Below are 19,634 nucleotides of genomic sequence, written 5' to 3'. Positions count from 1 at the left end.
TCAAGCTTTTCCAAGCACCAGCTGTCACTTACAGAGATGGGAAAGATGAACCAGCATTAGACCCCATGACATTCGAGCTGGCTGGGGCATAGCATCCTGCAGCAGAAAGCTTCGTAGGCGCAGTGCCAGGGCTTGCCCAGGCGCAATGCCAAGCTGATCCACCTCTTCAGTCTATTTTGAGGTAATGCTCAGGGTCAGCTGTGGTCACTATCAGCACTGAGAAGCTCTGGGCAGATAAACAGAATCTGGAGCACTAAAGACTTGTCTATTTGCCTCCCAATTTGGGAGACCAGGTCAGAGCAGACCACAAGAACATAGAATTGTTACCTTAATGCCTTTGGTATCCTCTTCATCAAACGAGCCAATGTCGAAGGCGTCTGCGGCGTTCACCTCCCCTCGTGGGGGAATGAGCGGAGGTGGATACTGCATGAAATAAGTGGCATTTAAAACACGAGTGGTAAGACACAGGCGAAGAAACCCACTTCCCCATCATGTGCCATTTAATTACCTCATGCACTGCTTTAGTTGATGTGGCTCACATCCATTTCCAGTCCCACTGCGCTATTACTTCTTCAGCCCACTGCTTTAGTACTCAGGCCCCCTTGAAGAATCTTATTTACATTTGACTTTCTCACTCCCAAGTTTTGCTAACCTAGGGTACATCTGCCAGCCACATTTTGCTGCCTTAGAGTCACTTTAAAACATGGTTCACCACCCTCCATGCCTCACTCCTGATACCCATGTGCACCTCTAGAGCACTAGCAGCTAACCTCACCTTCTGTAAGAAGACCATCTGCCAGTCCAGGCCTTGGAAAAACAGCTCCTCTTTCACCTCCTGTGCTCTAAAGAGGCAAGGAGAGAAGAGGTCAGGGATACCACAAAAATGAGAACATATAAGAGAAAGATGCAGAGGAAAAGGCAGAGAGTGAAGGAAGGTGGGTCAGCAAGGGGAACAGAGAAATGAAAAAGAGAAAAGGTGACAGTCATATGGTTGAAGGCCTAAGAAGGAAAACAGGAAGTGATGTCACCCTATTTCTCACAGGGAACTTGATGTGTTTGTTAGCCACTGCCCAGGACAAAGGGCCTTTTAGTGATCTCCTACACTGATCTTATATTTGAAGAGTGCCACCCACGCTGGGGCACGGTGTATCCAGGCGAGTGGGTGCCTTATGGGCAGTTTATCCCTGATGAAGAGCGTTCGGGCAGTTCGAATCATGGGGTGTGAGGGAGAAGGACCTGTGCTGCCTTTGACACTAAGTGCATGCAGTATTTGAACATGGCCAGGATCTCAGTAGGTTTAAATACAGAGGAAAACAGACAGACTTTAATCTAGCTGCCCTTCTCTATCATCATTTGACACACTTGTATGAAAGAAGGCAACAGAGGACAGCGCTGTCCCTGTGGAAAAACATGGAATGAGGGTGAACCATATGAAATGAGTTACTATTTGTAGAAACAGTTCTCCAGTGTTGGTATCGTTCAGATTTCCAAAGGAGAATTGCTACCAATGATCAGGCTGGGGCTCAAAAGAGTGAAAATAAGAAACCGCATGAAGCTCTTCTAGATTAAAAGTCTGGTCACAATCTAGCGGCTGGGTCTGGAAGTGCTGCATTACAAATGTTTTCCCTGCTCTTGATGGGTGTCAAAGAATATGACCTTGACCATAAGCCCATAATGTCCCTTCATGTGACCAACATGTTGGATTTTTTTCTTCTTCATATATACGCTATATTTCACCGCGGAAGTGGGAGGGTTGCACGTGAACCTAGAAGTGATGAAAACTCCAAAATGAATTGAATGAGTTTACAGGCAAGTAAATGGTCTCTTTTGCAGAGTGAATCCTCTTCTATTCTTTATTCTATTTGGGAACATAGGCAAGAAAACAACCTGCTCATTGGATAGGGCTCTAGAGTCTCTAAGGGAGGGGGACTACTCCTGTTTCTCTTCTAGTTGTACCTCCTAAGTATCTGCCACCCTTTGGATACCCCTGTGATAAACCGCCATGTCATCTGGAGGTGATGCTCTTGAAGGATACAGTTCCATCTCCTCCTAGGAGGAATCAGTGTCTATATTATGCCATATTAAACCTGCATTTTCTTGTAAGTGAGGCACACCTTTCTCTACATTATTAGGCATTTCTAGAAGTCACTCTTTTTCTAAATTATCTTCCTACTCTCCTGCCCCTCTGGGAATGTAGAAAGGCGTGGCCTGGATTTTTCCATGAGTTTCAGACTGTCTTCCAAGTTATGTTCTAAAAGGGCATCCTCAAACACAGTTTTTTCTGCAGTAAATGCGTTTTTCTGTCTCGAGGGATTTCTTTTTTTCCAGTGTTGAGAGAGGTATTTTTGCTTCTCAATGACCACTCAAATTTGGAATGGTTTGACATAGAGAGTTTTTCTTTCGAATGGAAAGTTGATTCTTTGTGCCCGAACAGCTGATCACTGAGACATTAATGGTCTAGGGTCTTTCGAAGGCTTAGTGAGATTTTTTCAAACAAGTAACTTGAGAACTTCAACACCCAAGTCAGTCAATGTTCCCCTTGGGATCTTCAACTGTGGTTACCTCCATCTCAACCTGAAACAAAACCATTCCTAAAATAGAGGTCTTATGTTTCTTGGACTTTTTCCAACCTTAATCCATTGACACTTCCATTTTAGCCCAATGAACTAACCCCAATTTGTTTCTAGTGTTTGGAGTTTTAGTTTTAAAATGGGAGCATGCATAACACCTTTCTAAATTGTGATTGTTCGTTAGATAGAACATACGAGCTGGATGCTTGTTACAGGATAATGACATATTGGGCTTATGGTAGACCTCAAAGGGAGCAAACACAAGGAGATGATGGACGGAGCGCTGAAACTTTTCAGACACTCACCCCCAGTCACAGATCTGGGTTGAATCCATCATCGTTCTTTAGCTCACATCACCACCCCAGTTCAGACACAGCTATATGCAAATCAGTCTTGGCCATGTGCCTCATGGGAACAGTCCAGCCTAAACTAGGAGCCACTATGAATTTACCTATGGTCGACGTGCAAAGTCAAACATTTTTAAAGACTTGATACAATTCCATACCCAGTAGTACATGGCAGGATAATGCACAGCATATGACTTTAGAAGATGTTCACACTGATAAACCTGGGCTTTTCAAAACTTGGGCCGTCAGTCATGTATGGTCAGTGTGACACATGACAGACTTCACAGCCCATCATAAAATTCACTATAGGATTACTGTGCAATGGCTCCTATTTGGATTTTCTTATTCTGCATTAGAACATTTCCACTATTTTTTTTGTAATGAGAGAAGTCAGAATCTATACACTCTGTGCACCTGGGCCATACTGCGGAGAAGCTGCGGATCGGGCACTCATGACTGTAAGACACGCGGCTCTAGAGGTTTGTCATAAGGCGAGTTGGATATGTATGTCTCTAGCGACTAACATCTCATGACAAGGAGAGACAGCAACATATATCAGAATAACCCAAAAGGAAAGAAGGCCCAGAGAGCGGAACGCACAGACACTCACCCTCTGCCCAGACAGCCCAAACGCCGGTTGACATCGCGCTGCAGCAGCCCTTCGAGCAGGGTGCGCAGCTCTGGAGAAAACACATCGGGAAGTTCCACTGCCTGCAATGTTTGGAGAAGATGAGGGAAGGCATCAGAGATGAGTCGGTATGAACAGAGGAGAAAAAAAAAAAAGACACTTCTTTTATATCTGTAGCTGAAGTTCTCCAGCATCCACATCTCCCTGTATTCCTAATCCCAAAATGCCTTCTCCTTTATCAGGAGGGATACCAGGACATTTTACTTAAACACTTTTTAAAACCGCTTTGTAAGACATCTGTGGCATCAGTTACACTTTACGACTAGGACGACAGGGCTGATATGTATGGCTCTTTCAGATCCTACTGCAATGAAGCCACTTTAGCCAGGTTAGGGGCGCCCTTGGCGTAATAGGCTCCTCAGCAAAAAGAGACCAAGAGATACAGAAAAGGTCTTATTTAGCAGACGCCCAGCCACCAGCAGCATCCTTGGCACATATCCAGAGAGCAAGAGGATCCTGGGCCCCTGCCCAGAGACAAAGTGCCTCCTTGACACACGCCCAGAGAACACTCAACACAGGCCGCCTTCCAGGCACTGTTGAACTGGCCTGGCCGGGCAGGCTGTTGGGCACTGTCAGCTGTGCCCATCTGAAAAGACTAATGTGTGTGTTTTGTTTTGATCCAGTCACTACCCACAGGAACAAAACAAAAAAACACTGCCCACACACTGGTCCTTTCAAGCTGGTCCACTGGGCGGGGCCAGACGGCCAGCCAGAGCAGCTCAATGCTGCTGCCAAACAACGCTCTTCTCCATAATGTAAAACATGTTGTTGAGATATAGCTCGCCATAATGCTCGAGCGAAGCACACAGCTTTCAGGCAGGCCTGCAGGTGCACTCTTCCCCTCGTCATTATATCCTCCCAGAGAATGGACATGGGGTCAGCCAATAAGAAATCACTCTCTAGTCACAGTTAAATGGTCACCTCTCCTGAAGGCTGCCTTTATCCCTCATTAGGATCATAGAATCTCTTTACACCAGGCAATACTCAGTCACTGAAATGCAATAACTGCATACAAAGTAGAAACATCAGACCACCTGGAATCTGATGTTTCTGGTCTCAAATGATGGCCAAAAGCCAAAATAATTGCAAAAAGGGAAAAATTGGACACTCAAAGATTTTGGAAAGAAAATGAATAGATAAAAAGGAGCGTTCAGAGATCCTCACAAAAATAATGGATTTAAAAAAACATTCAGATTATTCCAAATGACCTTAATAATAGAGTTAGCATTTCAACAAGCTCAGACTCTTATAGCAACAAAGTCCTGCTGGAGGAAAGAATGGCAGATTTTAAAAAGTGTTTAAGTAAAGAGAACATATTTGATCTACTCCTAATGTGGGAAAGGTATTTTAGGGTTGTGAATCTAGGGAAGATCTCATGCTGGAAAAGTCTTTCAATGCTGGTTATCCAGGTGGATTCGAGTGATATCTCGAATGGTGTAAGATGTTACTTCAAGGTGATTACACGGTTAATAGAAGAGTGAGTGACATCCCCTTACACTGGTTAATAAGCTGCAGGTGATGTCTCTGGCAGTGTTAAAGTCACCTCACAGTGGTTAAAGGTCTCCCAATGTTCTATTTTGTTTAGAGAAGCAGTCTCAGACTTGCAGTAAGTTAATACAGGAAGGAGAAAATTTGGGAAAATCGAGTTCCAGCACTTATCAACAGAGGTCTTCGCCAGAACAGTATCAGCATCCTAAGTGTAAAAGAAACCCCAGAGAGTCAGTAAGAAGTCTGTGATGTGGTTGGTAAATCATCGCTTAGCATGCTTTGGCGCTGCTTCTTTCAAAGCAATAGTGACACTGCCTGCTTTATATTCATAGCTAGTATGGAAAATGTTACTTACCCTGTAAGTATCTGCTCATAGTGTGTAGTGCTGTAGATGCACATTCCTTGCATGCTCATGCTACCTTGTGGTGGCATTGAACACTACGAGTTATTTTCCTTCGAAGAAGCTTCATGTCACAGGATGCTGTGGGACTCCTCCTTTAGGGTATGGGCACCGACTACACCTTAGATTTGTTTATAACTCAGCGGGTGAGAGTAGACTAACTGTGTGTGCGCCGTGTACATTGTGATTTCTTAACTAATGTGTACTTAGCAGAAAAATATGCACTATTACTGCTGGCCTCTGGAGTGGAGGGTGGATTATATTTAAATCTACAGCACTATATAATATTAACAGAAGTCCATAGGCAACTTAATTTTTCTATTGATAACATGTTCTGTGAATGCAAAAACATTTATTGAAACACAAGTGTAGAAAAGGCGCAGTTTAATACCCAAAATCATTACACAGCTTAAGGTAAAACAAGAGTAACCTCCCCTTAAACGCGAGACCAAATGGACTATGTTCAAGTTCCATACTGGTGCAGGCGGAGCTCTTGGTGGTATTACTCTTTTTAGTCCTTCAATAAAGGATTTAATCACTGATGCTCTGAATAGAGCGAAGTGTAGTCTGTTATGTAAGTATGCAGCTACTGCTGTTAAATGCAACCGAATGGATGTATAAGCTAATCCAGATTGCTGTAAGTGTAAGAGATAACAGATGATGTTTTGGGTTGAAGCATCAAGGGGATTGATATTGCTACAGTATATAACCAATCGTTTCCACTTTGCTGCATAACATGTCCTAGTGGTAGGTCTCCTAGCCTCCTTTAGGATATTCATACTGTCTGGTGGTAAAATTGTAAATAACCAAATTTCAAGAGCCAAATCGCCAGGTAGAGTTCGTTGGGATTTGGATGCCCGATTTCTCCAGGGCTCTGAGTGAGGAGACTGGAGTTGAAACACAGCTTTTGGTGTGGAACTACTGAGAGCTCTAGCAGGGTGGTAAACCAAGGTTGACGAGTCCATGTGGGAGCTATGAGAATGAGTTTGAAGGATGATTGTCTGAGCTTCTGAACTACCAGTGGAATGAGTGGGAGAGGCGGAAAAGCGTACGCAAATATCCCTAACCAGTTCATCCATAGGGCATTGCCTTTGGAGAGTGGGTGTGGGAACCTGCAGGTGAAGCTTGGGCATTTTGCGTTTTAAGCTGTGGCGAACAGGTCTATGTGAGGAAATCCCCATTCCTGAAAGTAGGGAAGAAGAATTTGAGGATGAAGTTCCGACTTGTGTATATTTTTTTTGAGTTCTACATAGCGTGATCTCGACCCAAAGAAATCAGGTATCAGAGCACTTTACATTAGCACCAGTTTTGTTACAGACGGACACATTCATTTTTGTTAGGCACTGGGAGATTAAGTGATTTGCCCAGAATCATAGGATGTTGAACATCCTTGCCGAGATTCGAACCCGGTTCCCCAGCTTCAAAGTTGACTGCTCTAGCCGTAAGGTTACATCCTCTTCACACTGTCTCTGTCTGTTGAGAAAATCTGCAATTTGATTGTTTACTCCTGGAAGATGTTCTGTCAGGAGATACAATTTGTGATGTATGGACCATTTCCAAATGGCTTGTGCTAGGTGTGACAGTTGGAGAGAGTGTTTGTCCTCTCTCCCCCCTCCCCACTCTTGTTTTTGGTGTCTGAAAGGCTTTGAGCGCTAGAAACTCTGCTAATAGCTCTGTACTTTAGACTCCATAATCTTTGGATTGTGTGATTTGTAATTGAGCACCCCAACCAGTGAGCGATGCGTCTGCTGTTAGCACCGTCTGTGGAACAGGGCCGAGTAACGGCCACCCTTTGGATAACTTTTGTGGGTTCCACCACTGCAGAGAGCGATGGGTCCGGCCATCTGACTTGCTAAGCATTCTTGAAGGGGGACGCATGTGAAGTCTTGAGTGGGGAACAATTATAATACAAGACACCATCATCCCTAGCAGTTGCATGAATACTTTTGCTGGCAATGATTGGTTGGGTTGAAATTGAGTGAGAAGGGACTGAATACTGTGAATCCTGGCTGTATTGGGAGAGGCTAGAGCTTTGTGAGCGTCTATCGTGGCTCCCAGGTAAGTTTGTGTGTTCAAAGGCTTCAGATGAGAAGTCAACGCATTCACTGTAAACCCTAGTTGGTGAAGTAAGTGGATAGTGGTTCGAGTGTGTGGGAGACACATTTGATAAGTGCTGGCTTTGATGAGACAGTCGTCCAGGTATAGGAAGACATGGGAAGACATGGATGTGTTGTCTTCTCAGATGTGCTGCGACTACTGCCAGACATTTGGTAAATACCCTGGGAACAGTGGCGACTCCAAACTGTAGTACTTTGAATTGGTAATGATGACCCGCTACCATGAATCTGATGTATTTGCGATGAGCGAGATGAATTGGAATGTGGAAATATGAGTCTTGAGTCTGAAGTAGTACAACAGGGGGTGGTGATGGACGGAGTATCTGAACCAATCAAACACTCACACCCAGTCAACAGATCTGGGTTTAATCCATCACCGTTCTTTAGCCCACTCTGCCACCCCAGTTCAGACATGGCCATATGCAAATCAGTCTGACTCTGTGCCTCATGGGAACAGTCCAGCCCGAACTGCCAAGCCATGCCTTCCCTGGACCGGAAACAAGCCTCCGAGGACCGGCCTCTGGCATTTCAGCTGTCTTCAGCCCGTCTTGCTTGAATCCAGTGGCAAAGTGAGCAAGGGACTCACGTCTGAGCATACCCTGCCAACGTATGGCGAACAAAGTGGTACAAAAGGGGGTGGTGCTGGACTGAAGTAGACATAAAGTCACCCTGTTTTAGAAGCACTTGTTGAAGTGTCATCATGTGGAAATACTCTGAAAGTATGTAGAGGTTTAGTTCTCTGAGGTCTAGAATAGGTTTCAAGGAACCTTCCTTTTTGGGGATGAGAAAGTGCAGGGAGTACACGCCTGTCCCTTGATGTTGTAACAGCACAGGTTCTACGGCTTCTTTGGACAGGAGAGATAGGACCTCTTGCTGAAGTAGATGTCAATGTTCTAGTGACATTTTGTGCGAACGTGGTGGAATGTTTGGAAGATTGTTGGTAAGCTCCAGGCAATAACCATGTTGGATAATTCCTAACACCCATTTGTCTGTGGTGATAGATTGCCAAACGGGGAGGAATTGTAGAAGACGTCTCCCAACAGGTGTTACATGATCAGGGGAAGTGTAGGCAAGTCACTGCTTGTTGGAGGAGGGGAAATTACGTTGTGTGGAACCCCTGCCTCTACGTTTGTTGTTGTTGCTTCTGTATCTTCCTCTAAAGAAGCCCATCGTAGAGGAAAATTGACTGTTGCCTTTGTAGGAGGCAGCAGCCTTGTCCCTCCAAGGTAGAAGGAGCGATGAAAGGAGCCCCGATTAGAGGGAGACTACAGAGCACCCATAGACTTGGCCACTTCTGTGTCTTTTTTCATCTTTTCTAATGACTTGTCTATTTCGGGCCCGAAGAGATATTCATCTCCAAAAGGAGTATTTAAAATAGACTGTTGTACTTCGGGTTAGAAACCAAAAATCCTCAACCATGCATGTCGCCTTAATAACACACTAGTGTTGATCTCTCTAGCTGCTGTGTCTGCAGCATCTAAAGAGCATCTAATTGAGGAATTGGATATGACCTTCCCTTCCTGGACTAAATCCTGGGCTTTTGCTTTGTGCTCATCTGGGAGGTGTTGTAGCAACAGCTCCGTTTTGTCCCAGTGTGCCCTATCATATCTGGATAATAGGGCCTGGGTGTTGGCAATGCGCCAATGATTTGCTGCTTGGGCAGCTACTCGTGTACCGGAGGCATCAAATAGTTTTGAATCTTTGTCTGGAGGTGGAGCATCCCCTGTAGTCTGTGAATTGGCCCGTTTACGGGCATTGGAGACCACCAAGGAGTCTTGTGGTAACGATCCTTTAATAAAGACTGGGTCTGAGGGAGCAGGCTTATATTTTTATCAATTCTGGGGTGAGAATGCGAGTACGCACTAGATCTTTAAAGATATCATTGGCATTTCTCATCATAACTTTAAGCATAGGTAGAGTGTGGTTAGCTCTTTGTGTGCTACTTAGATATTCAAATAGGAAATCTTCCTCTAGAGATTCCTTGTGTAACTGTACCCCATGAGATTCTGCAGCTCAATCAAGTAATTCTAGATATCCTACATTGTCGTCAGGAGGGGAAGGCTTTACAGGATAAAGAGCTAGGTGGTTATCTGAAGGGGAATCTGTGTTATAATACTTCCAGGGGTCTATCAGTAAAATATTGCCCCCCCCACGCCCATCTCCATCATCATCATCATCCTCAGGTGGTGGTGGAGAGTTAGTTGGTGTAATCAGTAAATGATGCAAAGGTGGAGAAGTTGGTGGAGGGGAATATGGTGGAGGAGGGGAAGGGTTAGTACCTACATTTTTCCTCTTCAAAAGGAATATAGTAAGGGGTGTCCTCTGACTCAGGTTTGCGTTTCTGAGGGGATTTAGTAAGAACACGTCGTGTATCTGGAAGTTCCTTTTATTTTGGGTTTGATTTGGGTGTTGGGGCATTGAAAATCGGATCCTGCAGCTTCGGAAGAACAGTTTTAGGTTTCAGCACAGAGGATTTGGTGCCGGAGTAGAATGACGTTTCGGCAAGGAAGGTTTTGGTGCCGAAGCACAAGTTACTACTTGTGTAACGATATATCTGTAAGAGACATTAGTTAGTATTAGATTCCTTACCTTAGAATATCCCCAGGCGTCAGACTGGATCCGGAAATGTTTGCGTAGCAGTACCCTTGCGCGTCGGTAGGCGTCGTCTGCGGCTCCACGTCCGTCGTCGGCACCGTGATGACGTCGTCGGAGTACTTAGACGCCGCCTCCGCGTGCTGACGTCAGTTCTTAGACACAGCTTTTCCGCGCCAGAAACGCAGAGCCATGTTAAAAACCAACACTGGTGCCATTGAAACTAGGGCCCTGAAAGGGGACAACCCTAACCCTAGATATTGGTTCGCAGAACGGGGAGGATGGGTGGGTCGGTAATGAATCTAATACTAACTAATGTCTCTTACAGATATATCGTTACACAAGTAGTAACTTGTGCATCTGAAAGAGACACGTTAGTATTAGATTCCTTACCTTAGAATAGATACCCCAGCAATACCAACCCCGGTGGTGGGTCTGCGAACCAATAATCACACCAGAAAGTCCCAGAGGACGGAACAGCCAAAGAAGCCATCCCTCCGGACTTCGCTGTCCAGCCAGTAGTGTCTTGCAAACGTGTGCAGCGATGCCCACGTAGCCGCCTGACAGATGTCTTGTAAGGGCACTCCCCTGCCCAGGGCAGTGGTAGTCGCCGTGGCTCGGGTAGAATGAGCCCGCAATCCAGCAGGAGGCTCCTTCCTAGCCAAGGAGTAGCATGCCTGGATACACAGGATGATCCACCGAGAGATGGTCCTCTTGTGCACAGCTTTCCCCTTCTTCGCGCCCACGTAACCAACAAAGAGTTGGTCATCCACCCGGAACTGGCGTGTGCGATCCAAGTAGAATGAGAGCGCACGTTTTGGGTCCAGACGGTGGAGCCGCTCTTCCTCTTTAGAGGGATGCGGTGGCGGGAAGAAGGTTGGCAAGGTGATAGACTGCCCGATGTGGAAGGCCGTGACAACCTTGGGCAGGAAAGAAGGTTAGGTACGCAGCACCACTTTGTCCGGACGGACAGAAAGGAAAGGTGGAGTACAAGAAAGGGCCTGGAGCTCACTCACTCTCCTGGCAGAGGTGATGGCAACCAGGAAAGCAGTCTTCAGAGTTAGAAGGCGTAGAGGACAATTGTGAAGTGGCTCAAAGGGAGCGCACATCAGACATGTAAGAACCAGGTTCAAGTCCCACTGAGGCATCACAAACGGAACAGGAGGAAACGTGTGTGTGATGCCCTTAAGAAATCTATTAACAATAGGGGACTTGAACAAAGAAGGTTGATCAGGCAGCCTGAGAAAGGCTGAAAGGGCAGAAAGGTAGCCCTTGATAGTGCCCAGAGCAGAGCCCTGCTGGGCAAGAGAAAGAAGGAAGAGAAGGACCTCAGAAAGAGGGGTATTGAGGGGATCCACAGCCTTTGCTGTGCACCATGCCACAAATCTGTTCCACCTGCAGGCGTATACCGACTTTGTGGAGGGACGCCTGGCTGCCAGAATAATGTTACAAACTTCAGGAGGCAAGTCAAATGGCCTCAACTGTCGCCGCTCAATCTCCAAGCATGGAGGTGGAGACTGGACAGGTTCGGGTGGAGGACCGTCCCCGGCTGCTGCGACAGAAGGTCCTCCTGAAGAGGCAGACGAACCGGGGGATCGACTGACATACTGAGTAGCTCTGGATACCAGTACCTTCTCGCCCAGTCCGGAGCCACAAGAATGACTTGGGCCCGGTCGCGCTTGATCTTCTTCAGCACTCTGGGCAGAAGTGGTATAGGCGGAAAGGCGTACAACAGACCGCAACTCCACTCGTGACGAAAAGCGTCTCCGAGCGAGTGCCGCCTTGGAAATTCCAACGCGCAGAACTGATGACATTGCGCGTTCTCTTCGGTGGCGTATAGATCTAACCAAGGCTCTCCCCATCGCTGAAAGAGGCCTTGCGCCACGTCAGAGTTCAGACGCCATTCGTGATCCATCATGCACCGACGGCTGAGCTCGTCCGCCCTGGCGTTCAGAGAACCTGCCAGGTGTTGAGCCACCAGGGTCACGCCCTGGCGTTCCAGCCATTGCCAAAGGCGAAGAGCCTCTTGACAAAGGATCCACGACCCCACCCCGCCTTGTTTGTTGCAGTACCACATGGCGGTGGTGTTGTCCGTGAACTCCTGCACTACACTCCCCTGGACAGAGGGGAGGAATGCCTTCAGTGCCAGACGAATCGCCCGGAGCTCCAACAGGTTGATGTGGAGCCGGGTCTCCGCCGGAGACCAGCGGCCTCTGATCTCCGCCTCTCCCATGTGGCCTCCCCAGCCCTGGAGGCACGCGTCCGTCACAACTACGTGCTCCGGTTGGGGAAGGGAGAGGGATCTGCCGCTGACCCAATCGCGGTCCGTAAGCCACCACTGCAGCTGTCTCGCAGTGCCCTCCGAGATCAGGACGTGGTCGGATAGGTTGCCCTGATGCTGGGCCCACTGAAACTTCAGGTCCCACTGCAGAGCCCGCATCCGCCACCTGGCGTGATGCACCAGTAGGATGCAGGAGGCCATCAGCCCCAGAAGCCGCAGCGTCAACCTGACCGAAACCCGGGATAACGGCTGAAAGATGGGAATCAGAGCCTGAATATCCCGGACCCGCTGTTCGGGCGGATAAACCCGAAACCGCACCGAGTCCAGAACCGCTCCGATGAAGAGGAGCTTCTGAGAGGGGCACAGGTGTGACTTCGGCACATTGAGGGAGAACCCCAGCTGGTGCAGGAGGTCTGCCGTAGTCTGGAGGTGGCTGACGACTGTCTGGGGCGAGCCCGCCTTCAACAACCAGTCGTCGAGGTAGGGGAAGACTGAAACCCCTAACCTGCGCAGATGAGCTGGGACCACCGCCATCACCTTGGTGAACACCCGTGGGGCGCTGGTAAGGCCGAAGGGGAGCACGGTAAACTGAAAGTGCTCGTGGCAACCCATGAACCGCAGGAAGCGCCGGTGGGCAGGCAGGACGGGGATATGAAAGTAAGCGTCCTGCAAGTCCAACGCTACTATCCAGTCTCCTGGGTCCAGGGCAGCTAGGACCTGAGCCAGTGTCAGCATCTTGAACTTCTCCTTCCGGAGGAAGCCGTTGACGTTCCGTAGGTCCAAGATAGGGCGCAGGCCCCCTTTGTCCTTCTTGGGTACCAGAAAGTAGTGGGAGTAGCAACCACACCCTACTTCTGACCCAGGAACGCGCTCGATGGCCCCCTTGGCCAAGAGGGCCGAAACTTCCTCCTGCAGAAGTCGCAAATGATCCCCCGATACACGGTGGTTCTGCGGTGGCATGGCTGGAGGAGTCGCCTCGAAGGGGAGGGAGTAGCCCCTTCGGACGATTTGCAGCACCCACCTGTCCGATGTGACAATGCGCCAGTGGAGGTGGTGATGGCGAACCCTGCCCCCCACTGGCGTCACATGGGCCTGAAAGCACGGACTAGGAGGGTTTTGAGGCGGATGCTGCGGGGGAAGGTGTGGACTGACCTCGCCGTTGCCCCCGACCGCCCGGACGGCGGTTCCCACGGCCGCCACCGCGTTGGGTATTGTCCTGCGGAGCGTGGCTGGCGGCGTGTGTGGGCGCACCCCTTTTGTGGCCACGAAAGGACTGAAAGGCAGCCGATTGCTGGCGCTGGCCCGAGAGGCCCAAGGATTTGGCCGTAGCCCTGGAGTCCTTAAAGCGCTCAAGCGCATGGTCTGCCTTGTCGCCATAGAGGCGACGGCCATCGAACGGCATGTCCATGAGTGTGTTCTGGACATCTGCCGAGAAGTTGGCGGACCTCAGCCAGGCGTGGCGTCTGACCGCCACCGTCGTTGCCATCGCTCTACCTAGCGAGTCGGTGGTATCCAGCCCACACCTGATGGAATACTTGGCTGCATCCCGGCCCTCCACAAGGGCTTGGCCGAGTTTGGCCCGCACCTCCAACGGACACTCTGGCAGCACCTCCGCGACCTTATCCCACACAGAGTGGGTGTAACGTCCCAAGAGGCAGGCGGTGTTGGAAGACCGCAGGCCCAGACTAAGGGATGAGAAGATCTTCTTCCCATACTGGTCATACCTCTTGGATTCCCTGTCCGGCGGGGCCGACGGGAATGCGGTCTGGGAATTGGAGGCCTGGATGACCAGGCTCTCGGGGGTAGGGTGAGAGGACAGGAAACATGGGTCGCCCGGGGCTGGGCGGTGGCGTCTGGCCACGTTCCTATCTACGGGCGAACCCGTAGCGGGCTTGGACCAAGTGCCCAGAAGAACGTCGGTCAAGGCCTCATTAAAGGGCAGCAGAGGCTCGGCCGAGCTTGACTGCGGTTTAAGGACCTCAGTGAGGAGGTAAGTCCTCACGGCCGCGACGGGGAGCTCAAGGCCCAGGGCCTTGGCAGCCCTCATCAGCACCCCACTATATGTTGCCCCCTCCTCCGAAGCCACGGTAAGAGGGGAGACAAAGCCAGTGTCCGGCGAAGTGTCCAGACCACTGGCATCCCCAAGGTCACCTGTCCAGTCCTCATGAGACTGACACTCCCTGGTCAGAGGGTCCTCAGACCCCTCCCAGTCCTCTTCATCACCCATCTCCTGAAACTCAGGGTTCTCAACTAATGGGGCCTGTTCATAGAAGTGAAACTCTCCAAACGACGTCTGGAGCGGCGCCCATCGGGGCCGTTCCGGCGTCTGAACAGGAACGAAGGTGGAACCTGGGACGGCGCCGCCCGAGGACGGCGCCGGAGGCGACACCTGAGGGTCCGACGCCGGGAAGGTCGTAAGGTCCACCGGCGACGAACCAGATCCCGAAGGAGGTCCAGCGGCGTCCTGCGGCGCCGGGCCCGAAGGCGCCGGCGGTGCCGGAACAACTGAACCCCTCGGCGCCGGGCCCGAAGGCGCCGGCGGCGTCGGGATAACGGGAACCTGCGGCGCCGGGCCCGAAGGCGTCGGCAGCGCCGGGGCCGAAGCACCCGACGGTGTCGGGGCAGATCCCCCCGACCCGCTAGGGGCCCCAGACGGGTCCGCTGGGCCCAAAGGCGCCGCGGAGCCCGTCGGAGGAGAGAGTTTCCTCATGGCCATGAGGAAGCGCTCGATCTCCTCCGGCGTCGCGTTTAGCCCAGGGACCGTAGGGTATGGGGCTGGACGCGGCACCTGCGACTCCGTCGGAGCCGCGTGGGTGGTGTCACCCGAACCCCCGGCCGCATCGCGCGAGCGTCGGCGGGGGAGTCCGAAGAGCGAGGACGCAGCTTGGACTTCTTGTGCCGCTTACCTGACGACGACTTCGACCCGGAGGAGTGCGGCCTACTCTCGGAACTGTGGTGGCTCCGAGCCCGCGACCTGTCCCTCGACCTCCCATGGGATCAAGACCTCTCGCGGCACGGGACCGACTGCCGGAGTTCGAGCCGCCTGCGGGACCGCTCCCGCCTGGCTTTCGAAGAGAGGGCCCGGCAGTCGGAGCAGGCCTTGTCGTCGTGGTCGACGCCGAGACAAGATAAACACACGCGGTGAGGATCTGTGACCGACATCAGTCGGTCGCAATCATCGCAGTGCTTAAAGCCGGGCATCCCTACGGCACCGTCGGAGTCAAAAGACTTCGAGAACAATAAAAAATTATCAAAAAGTTAGTCAAAAATGACTAGGGTTACTGCTTTTTCCAGATCTGCGCTTGCTGGCGCGGAAAAAAACTGACGTCAGCACGCGGAGGCAGCGTCTAAGTACTCCGACGACGTCATCACGGCGCCCACGACGCCGATGACGGACACAGAGCCGCAGACGACGCCTACCGACGCGCAAGGGTACTGCTACGCAAACATTTCCGGATCCAGTCTGACGCCTGGGGATATTCTAAGGTAAGGAATCTAATACTAACGTGTCTCTTTCAGATTGAGGCTACATTTTTGGGGTCAATGATTTCGGCTCTGAAGAGGTTTTCGGCTCCGAGCCTGAAGGTTTCGGTGCCAGACTTTGGCCGACTCGATCCCGAGTCGGAAGGCTTAGTGACGTGTTTAGTTACCAAGCCGGAGGGCGGGACGTCAGAAACATCTTATCGGTGTTGACTGTGGCCCTAAGGCGGGGTGGGACCAAAGCCTTTTATATCGGCTGAGTTGGAGTTTGTGTTAAGGGGCGTTCAGTACTCACGGGAGGTTGACCTTGTGGCAAGGCTTCTTTCATATCGGAGTCCGATTATGGAATAGAGACAAGTTCTTCTTACTCTTCCGCAGCCCTTAGTGCGTCAAATTCGTGCTCGGATTCGCCAAAGATGATGGGCATGTAATCGACATTTTTACTCTGCATCTCGCAACGTCGAGCCCTGACAATCACGGAGTGTTTTCTTTGATCGGAACGATCTGCACGCATCGCAGTCCTGTTCGTTGTGCTCTGGAGACAAGCAGAAGTTGCACACTTCGTGCGAGTCGGTGCACGGATACTTGGCATGGCTCGAGGGCAAAGTTTTAATGGAGTCCGTTCCATCCACAGCAACGTGTACCAACACGTTTAGGCCAAACGGCCTTCCCGAATATCTTCAATAGAAATAGAGTTTTTCCTTGACAGATACAATACGCAGAGAAGTGGGATACGCGTTTGAAACAATACCGATGCGGGTAGAGTGGATTGCGCTCCGAGGGGAACCCGAAGAATGGCTTCGAACCGGAGCGCAGCAATACGCGTTCGTACCCGATGGCGGAAAAAAACAAACTAACAATAGAGTTGATGCCCCTGCGCACTATCACCGAAAGGAGGAGTGTGCACGAAAAAGGGTGGTTTTGTGTATTTACTGTTAGGACATGCCTATATTGGGGTTCATAACACCGGGAAGAACCAAAGGGGCGACTACAGCTCAGAACTTCGAGGAGCATAGGCTCAGTGACAGGAGATCATTTTGAGAAAAAGACATTTACCTATTTCTTTGGTGTCAACTTTGAGGCAAAGTTGGGTTGTGAATAAATAACTGAGTTAAAGCATCAGGCCATCTCATAGGCATGAGATGCAGCAGTCATAGGCAAGTCAGAAATGAACTTCAGAACCCTGGACTGCGTAAGAACGAGGCCTCAAGTGCACCTAAAAGGGACCCAGCCTTTAAACTGACCGCGTCCGCTCTGGCTGAAAGACACTCACTACAGAGCATGATAAGTCATGAAGACTCCCGCTCTAAACGGTTCCTCCAGCGGTGCAAGTGGAATAGGAGAAGTGCTTATAAAGGGAACCACAGAGTTCATTAGAGTAAACTCAGCTTGCCAAGTAGCAGAGTTCCTTCTTTCTCATTAACAAGCTGGTTCTTCAGACCCTTACAAACAATGGCTCAGCCCACTTACCTCCCCGGTCAATGGCTCTGCTGCCTCCTTGTCCTCCCCTTCCTAGCCAACAGCTTCACCTTTCTCTCATAGAAAGTAAACCCTCCTATCACAATCACTGCTTGGACCGCTCACTTGACCCCACTGCCCACTTGACCCCTCAATGACATATGATCTGTTCAGCTCACCCTCCCGCTACTTACCATGGTCAGTGTCATTCGATCAATCTCATGCTTGTCCTTCGTCTTGTGCTGGCGGAAGGGACTGTGCCTGGAGACAAGGAAAGGACAAACAGCCAAGATCAAGATCAAAGTAAAATAGACAGGAGACGCCTGGCTGCACCATACTCCGCTCCCCACATCCTCCAGAACCAGGGACCTTCCTGTGCCTTCCGTCATGCAAAACCCCAGCGGACCAAGGCCGCAGCAACAGCAATTAAAGGTTTTTCTCGCGACCACAGCAACCAAAGAAGGTTTTCCACAGGTGTCTGCTCTACATTAGGAGATGTCCCAGTCCAACAGTAGTCTTCAAACTGTGGGATAGGCCATTACTAGAATGTGAAAAGGCAGAATGTTCTACACTGAGGCTCCCTCTGCTACAAGTGTCTTGACCCAAAAAGAGTTTAAGCAAATGTGCTTTGAGAAAGATACAGCTGAGCAATACCTGAAAAACTAAATAACAAGAGGACCTATTTTGGAAAATCTTTTAGTTTTTAAAAAACTTCGCTCAACTTTCTTTGCCACTTGTGTTCTTCAGTAATGCTAGAAATTATTATCTGTCTCAGTAGGCCTGAAAAGGTTTCAATTCCCAAATATTAATCATAAGAAAGTATATTACTGAGCATCCTCCTCCATTTCTTGATGGAGATCTCCCCCTATTTACCTTCTATGTGTTTCTATTGCTCATATGATTCCAAAGTTTTACATTCCATATATCTGAAAATTGCAAACCATCATTTTGGGGTGGAGAGGTTTGGGAGGGCTGAATGGTGGGACACGTACTTCTTAAATGTTTTACATTAGGAGTTTTCAAAATTCTGCCATTCGAGGCCCACCCAAATTCAAGAGGTGAGCAAGTACACAACATTTGAAGAATACCACGTGTAAGAGCGGGAAGGGATAAGGAGTTCAAAAAAGACCTTATTGCGTGTTATTCCACAAACTGCTTAAAGGGACTACTGTCTTCCGTACAAGAGGGTTCATTCGCCTCTCTGCCTGCAGTCCTTTTTCATGGCAGTCGAAGACTCGTTCACCGGTCTGCCGTTAGAAGCAACTTTCCTGCTTTCAGTGCTATAAGGGTTCATTCACCTCTCTGCCGGAAGGGCATCCCTGCTGACAAAAATTGTTTTTGGAGACAGCCTCGCCCATAAACAAACTGCCTGCTTGTGGTGTAAATATAGTCCATAAATTGATGTTTCTGGGAAGAGCGAGTTCTTAGCCCGAATGGTTTGCTGGAAAAGGTCCTATAATCGCAGTACAACCACAGTGCTAGTCAGAAAGTCAACTTACATTTGTGAGTAATCTACACATTTAATTTTACTCTTTCGCTTGAGTAATTTTACTACTTTTGCTTTATTCACCATTTACGGATATGTAAGTTACTCAAAGGTGTAGGCTTAAATGTGGGAGTCAAATATACAAATGTAAGTTACTGCAGCCAAAAAGGAGCTGTTGTAAGTCCAGCATCACACATGGCAAACCACTGATACTGCCGAAAATAATGAAGGCAGGGGCTTACCGTAGACCCCTATAGGAAATAGATAAATTACAATAATGTATTTATAAAATTTAAAAAAAATATATATATAAATTAAACTTATTTGGTAAAGAAATATATATTTTAAAATATTTAATGGTTAACGATATTAATAATTTTTAAATTTAAAAATAAATGCAACTGTTTTTTGAATGTAAATTAATTTAAATGTTAAATGTCATTTTTAATACATAATTAAATACAAATTTTATTTTAGGGTGCTTTTTGTTAATAAATATTTACAACGTATTCTGTAATTAATTGAATATATTTAAATTCATATTTAATTTGAAATTATGTTAATGATGTAGCTTTTTATATTGTTATACATTTAAAATTAATACAGTAAGTCATTTTACAAAAGTATTGAACTTAAACATATTTTTACACATTTTTTTCCAGGTTCAAGAAACCTTTTACATATTACTTCAAGAAGATCTCCGCCCAGTGGGTAGATGCACATCCCT

General features: G+C 48.7%; 1 protein-coding gene across 1 annotated transcript in view; it reads right to left on the bottom strand.

Annotated features, from left to right (window-relative positions):
* The window catches only part of GRK2 (G protein-coupled receptor kinase 2), a 264,477-nt gene that overhangs the window by 43,555 nt on the left and 201,288 nt on the right, over positions 1 to 19,634 (bottom strand). The window contains exons 14-17 of the mRNA XM_078657665.1: positions 17,616 to 17,682; positions 3,528 to 3,628; positions 776 to 842; positions 328 to 423 (exon numbers count right to left, since the gene is read on the bottom strand). Of these exons, the coding sequence (XP_078513791.1) occupies positions 328 to 423; positions 776 to 842; positions 3,528 to 3,628; positions 17,616 to 17,682 (331 nt within the window). The remainder of the gene's footprint in view (positions 1 to 327; positions 424 to 775; positions 843 to 3,527; positions 3,629 to 17,615; positions 17,683 to 19,634) is intronic.

The sequence above is a fragment of the Lissotriton helveticus genome, chromosome 1_1 (genome assembly GCF_964261635.1).
Source record: "Lissotriton helveticus chromosome 1_1, aLisHel1.1, whole genome shotgun sequence".
Classification (NCBI taxonomy): Eukaryota; Metazoa; Chordata; class Amphibia; order Caudata; family Salamandridae; genus Lissotriton; species Lissotriton helveticus.
This window is presented reverse-complemented; position numbering and strand designations above follow the sequence as displayed.